The 13,281-nt window shown below is 34.6% G+C and overlaps 1 protein-coding gene across 1 annotated transcript; it reads right to left on the bottom strand.

Annotated features, from left to right (window-relative positions):
• Positions 1–2,192: 2,192 nt before the first annotated feature.
• LOC117108697 (nudC domain-containing protein 3-like) lies at positions 2,193–11,695 on the bottom strand. Its single transcript, XM_033250809.1, has 8 exons — positions 11,540–11,695; positions 10,788–10,869; positions 9,826–9,886; positions 8,590–8,737; positions 6,478–6,643; positions 5,170–5,289; positions 4,583–4,771; positions 2,193–3,338 (listed from the first exon to the last, which is right to left on the bottom strand). The coding sequence occupies exons 1-8, from the start codon at positions 11,647–11,649 to the stop codon at positions 3,240–3,242; spliced, it is 975 nt and encodes a 324-aa protein (XP_033106700.1). The 5' UTR covers positions 11,650–11,695; the 3' UTR covers positions 2,193–3,239.
• Between the last annotated feature and the right edge of the window lie 1,586 nt (positions 11,696–13,281).

The following is a 13,281-nucleotide window of genomic DNA, read 5'->3' as shown; positions in this document are numbered from 1 at the left end:
GTTTAGTTAATTTAGATTAAACTTCCGGAATCACTTTTGTTACAGTGGCACATCCACAATCAAAACAATCGAAAGATGAAAAATAAGTAACTACATAAATAATAATAATAATAATAATAATAATATTATTATTATTATATCGATTTCTAAAGCGCAAACATCACTACCAAGATTGGTGCTCAAGGAATTCTCACCAAGGGTATTCGAACTTGTGCTGTATAGCCAAACCCCATAATAACAATCTGGGCACTTAAGCTCACTGATTGTGTATTATGCAATACTTATGCAATACTTTTAGTATAATGTGCCTGATAGAATATTAAATTAAATCAACCACTTGTCCTCTATGTTAAGTTGGAAACGCAACCAAACTATAATCATTTGGTCTAGTGTTCGAATCTCGGTGTGAAAACTACGTTTTTCTTAGGCCCACATCAAGCAATTTATGTTTATATACATATAAAAAGGCAGATAGGCCTAATACAAAAAAATACATAGACTAAAACCCAGTGACATGTGCTGCAAACATCTTACTACCTGTCCACGAAGGGCTGGTAGAAAATTTAAGTTCCAGTTCATTTTAAAAACATTTTCTCTTTTTTAACGTGTCTTGACGTCACAGTCGGAATAGCAATAATGCTCACATAGAAGACACATTCAATAAAAAAATCAATTATTCAATCCAACTACCAATCAATCAGTAAATCTATCAATCAATAAAGCAAGCAATCAATCAGTCAATCAATCAATCTATCGATCAATCAATTTATAAATTAATCAATCATTTAGGTCATTCAATCATTTAATCAATCAATCAAACAATTAATAAATTAATTAATTCGTCTTTCAATCAATCAATCAATCAATCAATCTATCTATCTCTATATCAGTCAGTTACAGTAGGTCATTCAATCCGGCGTGTCTTGGAGTCTTGAAATGGCGGCGGTGGATAAGTGAGAGGGGGCGCTAGCTGTCTCTTATACACATCTAGATGTGTATAAGAGACAGAGGTTATGTTCGAATGATTAAATGAAAAAGATCCACCGGGTTTACATATATAGGTTAATCTTCTCCAAGTCATACTTACTTTCTTATTATTTAGTCATAGGAGCATTAACATTCTGTGAAAACTTATCAAAGTGATTAGCAATTTTCCACGGAAAATCATTTCATGACATTGTTTTCTGATAGTTTTGTGTTGAAATTATTTCCACTAGAGTGCAATGTCTATAAACTCCTGGGAATACACCAAGAATCCATGAGATCTTGAGATTCTATGGAGCGAAACTATTGACCATACGTTATTTTATATTCGTATTTTGCCCGCAGCGTTATGAAATTACAAGTAAAATTGAGTTTATCATGTCATTCTTTTTCAATTGGTTCATATAGGCAAGCCCTAAAATTTAATTCTTAGAACAAATTGAAATAATATAGAATGTTATCAAAGTCATCAGATGGCAAGAAATACAAAGAAATGTACAATCCAAGTTTACGATTTCAAATTTGAATTAGGACAAATAAAGAATTATGTAATAGATTTGGGATATGTCTTCGTGGAAGAGGTTTAAAGTTTCTGCACATTATTCTTAGTATACAGCTTTCCACGTCTTCTGCTGTTAAATTTTGTTATTTCACGCTTCTTAGAATATTCTCATCAAATGCTTGTTATCGAGGTATTAATCTGCTCTACTGTACTTAATTCCAATCCAGAATTTTCACTCGTATTGTAAACATTGAGCTATTTCTGTTGATGGCACTCTTATATGGGGAATCATCAAACATAAATGCTATGTGATTTTATGGCTTGTGCGCATGCGTGCTTTGATATGTAACACAATTACCATTTTATCAACGCTCTTTTCGCCTGTTTCATTATCCTCATTGTAACTATTGCAATACTAACCTATTTACATATTAATTCAATAAGAATATTTTAATAAATATTTCAACGGTCGTGATTTTGGATATTAATATTTCACGAATAGAGTGTAATTCCTGTCTCTTATACACATCTAGATGTGTATAAGAGACAGGTATATACATATTTATATATATATATGTGTAATTTACAATTTTCGATCTTATTATTTTTTCTTATCTTAAATATGAAGAAGGCGTGTCCATGTGTTTCGAAACATATGTGGAATATAATATAGCGTAACAGTAATGAAACTCAAATACGTAAGATGTTGACTTTAGAAACACTAAAATTTATTTGGCAAATATTTCGGCTACTAGTCTTTGTCAATTGACAAAGACTACAAGATTACTACTAAGATTTTGAGAATTAACATAACAAAAAAGCAGTGCCAATGTTGTCTTTTTTTAATTGTTCTTTTAATTAAATCGCTTAATGTACCTCAGAAAAAAGGTAAAAGTAGCAATAATTTATTTATCCATATTATCAGGGCGAGGGAAAAAAACTCAGAACCTCCTTTTTTCCAACTTTTTCCCCCAGTTCCTAAATATTAAAAAATCAGTATATCATTAACCGCTTCTAAGTTTTTCATCAAATATGCTTTTTGTGTCTTAGAAAAATCAGTTCTACAACGTATCAAAACTAAATTTTCCTCCGGAGCCTGTAGCTTTAAGAATTCAGAAATTGATGATTATTCAATATTTTTAGCTCAACAAGAATATAAGTATAAGTTCCAATAATACAAGAATTATGGTAGTGACCTTGGAAAATAGTTAGTTGCTTTAACTTCGCCATTCATTAACTAATTAATAGTTTCTGCCTATGTAGCTAGTGTAACTTGAGGATACGGTCCAAGTTCCAATAATTACGAGAGTTAGTAACCATGGTAAATATTTAGTTGCTTTATTTTCGTCCTTCATTAAATAATTAATAGTTTCTGCCTATGTAGCTTATGTAACTTGAGGATATGGTCTGCCTAAAGCGTCAAGGCTGGTTGATGAATTGGTAGTCTGAACTAGATGGGGCTGACACAAGCCTGGCTAAAAATTGCTCAACCCAGAAAAGTTACCCAGCTATTTCCATCTTCTCCCTGTAGACTTTGGTCACAGCTAGCAACGAATTGTTGAAGCTTGTTGATCTCTTCTGGCTGAATTAATTTAACAGAGTTCAAGTCACGTATAATATACTCACTCCAAGCTGACTGTTGCTTCCTTCCATAGTATAGCTCACTTCTTACTTATTAGTGTTAAAACTATCTTTCAATGGCACTCATTATTGCACTATCCTGATGACTGCGATCAAACAGTCTCTTTCTATGTTAGCTTGTTGCGATGTTGAGGACAGAAGGGTCATATTCTTGACCTTTGAAAGGTGACCCCTCAACATCCCAAGCTTTCTTCAGCACTTCATGCGCTTTCTATAAAAAAAATATCAACAATATTTAAATGTAATGTTTAAGATAATTAATAGAAATTATCAGAGGCAGATTTAATTTTTTAAAAATTTAGGTTGGAGCACTTTAAATCTTAAAAAATAAAAAAAAATAGGGGTAAATAGGATATGGCATTAAAATTGCCAAAAGTTGCCATAACATTTCTAACTTAGGTCCAACCATGGTGGAGCTGAGGTAAGCATTGCCTTTATTTCAGTGTCTCACCACTTGCAAAGTAGTTTAAGCCAAGCGGTATGTCTTATGAATATATTCACTAATGAAAAACCAGCTGTTATGGACCCAACACAACATGTTATTTAACTTAAATCAGAAACCTTATTTCTTCGTGTTGTTACTGAGGAGAATTTGAAGTGGACCAGTCACCATAATTATATGTCCAAAAAAATATAAAAATGAATTGGTATCATATTGATTAAAGTATATTTTTCCACAACACATTTCAGCCATGTGATTATCCATTGAAATTTAATTAAACTACATAAATTATCAAAAAATATTATTATTATTATCGTATTTTTGTACTCTTTCTGAACCTTTATTCAAACAACTTCAAACTGTAAATATATATGATCTAAATAGGGTTCAATTAGCAATGTTATGTTCTTTATGTTTAACTTAGTCAGTTTTTATTTTTGTGCTTGTGGTCCAAATTATAATTATAATTTAGATAAAAAATAAAACAATATTATTTATCTTTGTACCATAATAACTAAATTTATATGTACATATGTGTGGTCTGAATTTAATTGAAATGTTCTCAATTATGTAATCTTTTTGTGCTATTCGGTTTTGTTTTTCCGAGTTTTAATGTATTCTCATGTATTCTCATTAAATAGTTAGTTAGGAGTATAGTATATATATATATATATATATATACATATATATATACATATATATACATATATATATATATATATATATATATATACTGTATAACTTATCATATACAGTATATATATATATATATATATACTGTATATGTTATTTTTTTTTTTTTTTTGTATCGTTATGGGGTCAGGGTAAGACAAGTTTCACATCTAATCTTGATCCAAATGATGGTCACTATTTATTTTATTTCAGTTCTGTTTACTTTACAAAAAGTATGATTTAAATATCTCTACTATGTTGATCATTGTGAATAAATGTACTTTTGAACTTTGAACTTCAACTGCTCTTCTCCTACTACTACGTACATCAGCACAACTTACCAGTTCTTGGCTCGTCGGTTTGCCCTGCTGTTTTTGCTCGTAATCAAACATTGCCTGTCTGAATCCTTGTTTATCATCTTCATCCAGGTCGTTCAAAGACTGACTATTGTTGATTGTCTTTGGATCGATCTCTGGTTCGTTTTCCAGAGCAGCGTGCCACCATGTTTCTACTCGTTTCTCAAGGTTAAGCTAAAGGTCAAAGTTGTAATGGAGAGACAAAAAGAGATGAGGAAAGTTAGATTTGTATTCAATAAAGATGCATTGTCTGTGGTAAAATTGGGAATTTAATGGAATTTTAATCAAAGAATTGCACTGTTCATATAAAAGGAGTAAAGTTGTTTATATAAAAGTATTAAGATTGCTCATATGCTCATATAAAAGTATTAAAGTTGCTCATATAAAAGGATTAAAGTTGCTCATATAAAAGGATTAAAGCTGCTCATATAAAAGAATTAAAGTTGTTCATATAAAAGGATTAAAGTTGCTCATATCAAAGAAATAATGTTGCTCATATAAAAGGATTAAAGTTGCTCATATAAAGGATTAATGTTGTCATATAAAAGGGTTAAATAAAATGCACCAGTTACCTGAACACATTCTCCTGGGATCAGACTCCACATCGACTCTTCTGTTCTGATTTGTGCTTTTAGTTTTCCTTCAACAAGAACTTCAGGAGAACCGCTTGGCTCATTAGATTTTAGGGCAACCTAAAATCACACAAAAAGTAGAGAATTTTAATAAAATGCTCTATAAACATCAATAACACTTACATGTTTTAATTCTCATATTTAAATGCCTTTTACTTTGTCACCACCATTACATTTTTCTCTCATTAACATTTTTGCAACAAAACTTTTTCTTTATTTTTCCAATTGATTCCTTCATCTCATTGCTAATTTTCTTTTTCTTAATTTCTCTCCAAGGCTGTCGTTCCTCTTAACTCCTCTCTTCCTTTCTTTTCTCTAAGCTTTTCCTCTCCTTCAAATTCTTTATACATTACTTCTCTTTATTCTCTGCATCCCTCCATAGAGAATCTACTATAAACAACAGTAGAGGTAAAATAAAAGGTAGAAATTAACCTGTGACTAGGCTGAATTGCTCACAGGCATAGACTGACTCATTCAACAACTTTCTTCTCCCCGAGGGTCACATTATGCCCTATCTGCTGCCAAGAGGCGCTCTTTCGTCTGTCCATAACAACAGGGGAAGAATGAACTAGTACACCGGGGTAACCCCTATTCTTTTTGAAAGATCTACTGGGTTCTTTAAAGTGCACGCAAGCCAACTGTGACACTGGGCCTACGGTTTACAATCCCTAACCAAGGAGATTTCGTTAAAACCAGCGCAAATATTATGGCTGTAGGTCTTAGTGCCAATAGACTGGCAGTGGCGTCGAGAGCCAGTAAGGGCCCCGGGGCAACACCTCACATGGGGGCCCCCTTCACTTGGGACCCCCACTCAGCCGTTCCCTAAATTAAGTCTCCTCCTAAATCTGACAACAAAAGTTTTCATCCTGGCTTGGGCTCGGGCCCTATGGAGATTTTGTTCTTAAGCCGAAAATTTTTCATCTTGGTCCGGGGCCCCCCAGTAGACCCGGGCCCCAGGGCAGCGACCCCCCTGCCCCCATTCTCGGCGCCACTGTCGACTGGCAAACTAGAGATGTAGCTTAGCGATAAAGATGCATGCCATTCACTCTGGCACACTTGTGAAGGCAGTAGACACTGTCATCTCTCTTGCAAGTTGAAGAGTCAATCCAGTTTGAAAGGAATGATGGAATATCATTGGGTCTTAAGCTGAAGATAGTCCCCGCACACAGAGTAGTGGAAAAAACTATATCAAGCAGTAGAAACATGCTCCCACTGGGAAAAGCTTCAAAGTGAATCCTCTCCGCTTACCTTTATGCTGTCGGACTGAACTTCAACCATCAGTTGTTTGGCTTTCTTAATGTGCTGAGGCACGGGTACCTTGATGTCAACGTCCTTGAGTGACTGGGACCATGAGTAAGTGTCACACATAGCACCGTTGAATGTGTCAGCTTCACTGATAGCTTTGGATGATACCCTTCAAGATAACAGTTTGAAGATGACATTGAAAGAGTACAATATAAACAAATTATTATATAATCACAAAAAATAATAACATAACAGTTATTACATGCTTTTAGTACACCATGTGTAACACGCTACAAATCTCAATGTTATTTGATTCTGAGAATATTTTGTAAGGGAAAATATAAACAAAATCTAATGGTTCTTAGAACCAAATAACATTAATAGCATATGCCACATATCATATAATAATTGTGGCAAAGACTAGCCAAAACAGTCACTCGTCGCAAATCGTGTTTCAGAGAGAATGGCCAAAACATGCTAGAACGTCAAATTTTAAAAAATCTATTTTATTGCACTAAACTAACCTTTATATATCTACACATCATTCTATGCTGATATTTGTCCCATTTCAATGTTGAAACAACACTTTTTAAGGATTTAAAGATAGTTTCTGCATGAGAAATGCCTGAAATCATAAACTTTGAAGGCTGATTTCTCATATATTGTTCTTTAAACAGCTGTGTGGTTTTAAACGCTTGTAACTTCATAAGGAAATGTCCGATTTGAATGATTTTTTTTCCATTTTATGGCTATTATTTTACTCTCTAACACTGTATTAATAACTCAAAATCGAATTTTGCGACGAGTGACTGGTTTGGCCTGTCTTTGCCACAATTAATTATAAGACAGTGGTGATGTCATCATTTTTATTTTCACTGAATTTTTATGTTCCTGACTGATCACAATATCGATATAGTGCCTTGTCATGTGTGCAAAAAAGCTCAAAGAAGGGGGAAATTTTACTACAGTACATTGCAATGGAATATTTTATTGCTAGGCCAAACTATGAATGCACACAGCAAACCTAACAAATCTCGATCTACGGCGCTGGTTAACACAGTTGAAGCCTAAACCGTCCTAGGAGAGGCCTAGAATTTAAAAGGCAAAATGGTTATAAATAAGGGGAACTACTGTAAGGCAATGCTGAAATAATTAATAATAATGTTTACGATACATTTTAATCTATTAAACAAATGCCTACCAGGAGGTTAGGCCTACCTAATAACCCTTAATAAACTTCATAATAACCACAATCAATTTATTCATCTTCTTTGAGCTCTGTGGGAAGAGTGTCAGTGCGTGTACTAAACAGATCATTCTAATACAAGCAGCTAATGCACACGCAGTGATCACTTAGCAACTACCATGGCAACCAGCACTTTGATTTATGAATACAGTATAGCAACCGCTCTACAGTACAACCAGCAGTTTGATTAAAGGGCCATATACTGTAAAAGGTGATGGACGTCACAAATGACTTAAAGCAATTATAGTCAAGTAATTTTGTATGCTATAGGAGCCACAGGAGCCATTATTTCCTTCAAAAATTGCCTTCAGTCCTGCAGCCTTCAGGCAAATTTTTCAGGATGTAATGTCTCTTTGGCTTGTATTTCCTATAGTGTACTCAAAACCTGACTATAATTGCTTATTACCATCAACTCGCCATGCAAACCTTCAAAAACAAAGACATAATATATTAATATTTAAGCATCTGAAACAAATAAATTAAGAAGAAATTACTGCAAGCATGGAAAGAAAAAAGAATCACAAATAAATAAGTAATTTAACAATTTAAAAAATATTTCTTATACTTAAAATGTTTACATGCAGCACCATCACAGTACTTCGATGGGCACATATTTTATACAGTGGCTAATAGTAATGGGTCACTTCCATACGCAATTTAACATAAAACATGGGAGTAATGGGTTATCCTCCTACTTTTACCAGCAATGAAAATGAACGAGGGACTTAAATATTGTCACCAGTTCATCGCATATACAGTACTGTACAGTATTATCATTATCACCATCATTTTAGCTAACGGAGCTACGATGTTTTACCAACTCCAATGCATATAAAATTTAAACCATTACTTGACTACACTCAACTCACTTTTGTGACCCAGTTTGATCTCTGCTTGTGTTGCTAAGGGTCTTCTGTTCTGCTTTGTCTTTGACTTGTTCTCGTTCTTTTGGTGTGGATTCTATATGAGGTTTTTCAGTCGTTTCTACTTCGACTGTACTTTCAGCTTCTGGGATACCTAGTAAAATTGAATCCATTAGAAAGTGCATAATACTAATAGAAGCATGAGGTTTGGCTGCATTAGTCAAAGGTGGGTCCAAACTTGATTACAAAATTTACTAAATGTCAGTCCAAAAAAAACCAAAAAAAAAAACTGGCATGATGATACCAGAGTAATTCTGCTAGCTACTCACTTTACTTTTAATTATAAAAGTCTCAGTTAATTACTGGTGGCACTTAAACAACTAGTGCTATAAAAGCTTACTGGTACAATACAGGTACAAGTGATAATATACAAACATAAAGCCGGTTACTCACTGCGTGCGACAGCGACGCGACGCGTACCTAACGGATCGTCTTTTTAATGAGGATCCGTTCAGATTGCCAATCAGCATACGGCGTTGCATTGTCTATTGCTTGCCGGAAGCAAATGTGGATTTGTTTTATGACCGTCGTACGACACATTGAGTGTCCGGCTCAAGTTTCAGAAAAGCAACGGAGAGATCTGGTTTGAGTATTCTTCTTATCTTATAGTTTTCTGTGCTCAGCGACATCAATGATCAGTTGACTTATTACTGTTAATAGGGAGCTTTCGATTGCATGACGACGGTAGAACGTAGAACGTAATGACATCAGTAAAGAGTCATCTGCACGTGCGAGAACGTTAAGGTCACCTCGTTGAGTAGATTCTGGAGGGCAATTTAGCCAAATCTATATATACAGAGAATGTAGGACGCCAGGTAGGACGATCACGCATGAGTGGTTCCGTACTAGCGTCGCGTCATCGCACAAATCAAAAACTCCCTATTAAAGCTCTGTCCAGACCATTAAATTTTATTTGACAGAAGCATGTGACATGCCTATTAGAATATGGTCATGATGACATCACATTATGACCATATATAGGCACATTATGACTTTATATGGGCATTGAACAGTATTTTGTCACAGAAAATTTGATGATCTGGACAGATCTAAAGACTGTTACTAAAAACATTCAAACAGACTCAATTTCTGGGAGGTTGGTTAATTTGCAAGTGGCTTTGGCAACTCCAAGGAGACTTTAAAAAAAATCCTGCAATATCACAGAAAGTTGTCGGCACTTACTTGTGGTTGATGGTGGCACTGTAGAAACACCCTGTGATAGCTGTTCATACTTCATGTAGGCCTGAGTAATAATTATAATGTAATCAATACATTTATAATTCTGTAATACCACTGTTTGTATTGTACAGAATATTTAATATAATTAAATTTATGTTTTTGCATTGAGTGTAATATTGTCTTTTTGTCTGTCTGTTCAGTAAGCTTATTTCGTAAAGTTACACAGGGCCCTCCATCGGGGAGGGCTGGCTCCCCTCCCCCGTCGGGGAGAAAAAGCACAATTCGTCGGGGGAGAAAAAATTATTATATGTATTTTTTACATATTAGTAGACTCTAAAATCGATTAAATAAGCCTTTGAAACCCCTAAATTGTCAAAATTTTCGGGGGCTTCACCCCCAGGACCACTTTTAGGACCTTTTAATCGATGATCGACCACGCCCACCAGATGGGCCTCTTTTCAAGACTAATTTTGCAAACTAAAGAGGGGGCTTCAAATTGAGATGGGCTTCATCTCGAGATAAGCTCAGTGGGCTTCAATTCAAGGTTTTACGGTAGGTTTTGTTGACCAAGTCAATGCTTCTCAGGAAGAAGTGGCGCATCTAGAGAGTGCACGGGAGTGCAGATATGTGGCTTGCTTCCATCCGCAAGAAAAGCTTGTTCCCCACTGAGCAAAATACATTACACTAAAGCAGTTAAAAATTACCTCATACCAACTGTATTTCAAAAATCCTAAACTGACTACCAGCCAACTTATAAGGATCTATGCAAAAGGATACCGGATTCAAAGGTAGTATAGCCGCGCATTCACATTAGTACTTTAGTCAATAAGTTAATTATACAGTAGGTATTGGTAATTAAAATATATGGAATTGAATTTTTTTACAGTAAGTGCATCTATAAACAATCAGATATCAAAGAATGTTATCTTTATTAAATGCCATTACATAGGTTTCCTTAATTTTACCTGCATAATTAGCTTGCGGGCTGCACCTGGTGGAAGTCCCATTGTGTCTGTTTTACTTTTCATAATGTGATAGAAATCGGTCCTGAAAAAAATTGAATCAATCACGATAGGCCTAGGTCATTGTATATGAGCCGTATATTTGCATTTCTTCCTAATCCTATATGCCTAGCCTAGGGCCTAGACTACTGTAGGTCCTAAATACAGTACTGTAGGCATATAGAAATACTAAAGACTTATTAATTACCATTATTATCATTATTTATCATTATTACTATTATTATTAATGTTGTACTTTATAGTGTTTTTTTTTCATTCGCGCTTTTTTACTTTTGACATAAATTCTGGGAGTGTTGACATTTTAGTTTATTGCCGTTTTGACTTACCTATTGCCCTTTTGGTCTTGCCGAAAAGTGTTGCCGTTTTGGTTTTTTGCCGTTTTGGTCATTGCGTTTTGACTTATTGCTGTTTTGGTTTTTTGCCGTTCTGTCCAGAACCCCATTGACCACGTCGGGGTCACCAGTTTCGTAACCAGCACAGTTACTAGTTTAACTTTGTTAAACGGTTATAAAAAACACTGTACTAGGCCTACGTTCTAAGGCTAGGCCTAGCCTAGGCCTATACACGTACGCCAGGCCAAGCCTAACCTTGCCTAGTCTACTCTAGGCGTAGGCCGTAGGCCCTGCTGCTGTAGTGTAGGACCCTACTAGTACTAGGCTAGGTGATTTGAAAAGAATAAGTAATTTGTTGTTTACCGTCTGTATAAAAAACTAAAAATTGCGTCCATGAAAAAGTCAATTTGCTTAACATTTTGAAGAATCTCACTGAGTCTGGAGTCAATTTCGGGATCAGGTTTTGAAACCATTTTTGTCAACACTTCTACTACTAGCTAGCCGCCTTTCTTCATCGTCTCGTCAAAGATCGTATAGCGCCGCTACGCCGCATAGCGGCGCTATACGATCTTTGGTCTCAGAGCCGTAGATAGAGAGAGTTTGGCCAACTTGGCGCATGGGCGCCATGTTGTCACCAAACAGCGTGCGCGCGTATTAGCTTTATAACATTTTATAAAACACTGATGCTGCATAAGCTTTCTTTCATTATTCTGTTCATGAGGACAATTCAATTATGGGGATTTTAACATACCATTGTAAATATCATATATAATCATATTTACCTAACTTTGGAATTAATTAATCAGTGACGTGCTGTATTATTTCGAGAAGATAAAGTGAGGACGATTCTTTATTTTTTTTTCCGTTACGGTTATCTTTTTGTTTTGAAAGTCTATCATCTAGGCCTAAGCCTATAGGCCTACCTAGTTGCTAGCAGCCTCCTCTGAGGCTCCTAAGAAGAGTCAACACTGCAGAGGAGAAAGGTTGGGTTGTGCAGACAGAGTAGGTTTGTGAATCGTCGGCGATAATATGTTAATTTCGCCTGTAAATGAATGATAAAAATATTAATAACATGAAAGTTTTATAATTGTATCTAGGCCTTTAGGCCTATGACTTCGTAAACTTTAATTTATGAAATAACATGCTGGTCATCTGCAAACCAATACAAATAGCCTAGGCCTAGGCCTATTTGTAAATTGTAATCTAAACAATAAATCAAAGTTGAAGAATTATTGCATTGAGAGAAATTTTTGTACATATGCCTAATCATTCATAATCAAGAAGCTAGGCCTTGTAAGTAAAATAGCAGCATTCTCCATACTTTGTTTATTATATTAGTGAGTTATAATATTATCATTATTACTGTATTATTATTTATTATTATTATTATTATTATTATTTATTATTTATTATTATTCATTGAAATTTTGATTTGTAATTTGTAAAACATTTAAACGTTTTGATTTAAAATATGTATTAAAACAATCAATATATTATAATACAATTAGGCATATCTTTAAAATATATTTTTATCTTTAAAATCTTTAGTTGCACAATTAATTAATTAATTTGTAAAGCACAATTGGGCATGTTTGCATAAAACAGGACTCCTTGGACAAGTTTTCGCTTTTATTGGAGGATTCAATTTTTATTTTAAATTATAATTTAAGCTACCTTTGACTGATTCTTCATGTAGCTTTCTGGATAGTTATATAATTTGACAGCAAAGTGCAACATTGCATCTTTTTATAAATCATTGCTGCTTGAAAATCCTTCCTTTTTTTTTTATTATCATCGTAATTAAGCCGATTTAAGTACTTCCTTACGGTGTTCGGCCGAAGAAGTACCGAAATTTAGGCCTGTCTAGGCCTAGTAGTACTAGTAGTAGGTGGATATATATTACCGCGAAGTGGGGCGGGCGGCGGTACATGCCTTATAATTTACTACGTGGATAGCTAGATTTTTCGATCGCCATGCAAAGTTAAAATAAAATCCCAAATCCTCCTTTTTGGAATTTAAGGAAATTAATACATTTTTGTTTCTTTGTTGGATCGATTGCAGCAACCCCAAACCCAACATAACGGTATTTCACATTATAATTATAG

Source organism: Anneissia japonica, unplaced genomic scaffold (genome assembly GCF_011630105.1).
Source record: "Anneissia japonica isolate Jap-2015-1 unplaced genomic scaffold, ASM1163010v1 scaffold1587_len1432017_cov164, whole genome shotgun sequence".
In the NCBI taxonomy this organism is placed as follows: domain Eukaryota; kingdom Metazoa; phylum Echinodermata; class Crinoidea; order Comatulida; family Comatulidae; genus Anneissia; species Anneissia japonica.
The sequence above is the reverse complement of the archived record's forward strand: the minus strand, read 5'-3'. Positions and strand labels throughout refer to the sequence as shown.

Coding starts and splice junctions, on each gene's coding strand:
- LOC117108697 (XM_033250809.1), bottom strand. CDS start 11,649: ATGGTTTCAAAACCTGATCCCGAAATTGACTCCAGACTCAGTGAGATT. Junction 10,870..11,539: donor TTTAGTTTTTTATACAGACG/GTAAACAACAAA, acceptor AATTTTTTTCAG/GACCGATTTCTATCACATTA. Junction 4,772..5,169: donor TCCCAGGAGAATGTGTTCAG/GTAACTGGTGCA, acceptor TTTGACCTTTAG/CTTAACCTTGAGAAACGAGT.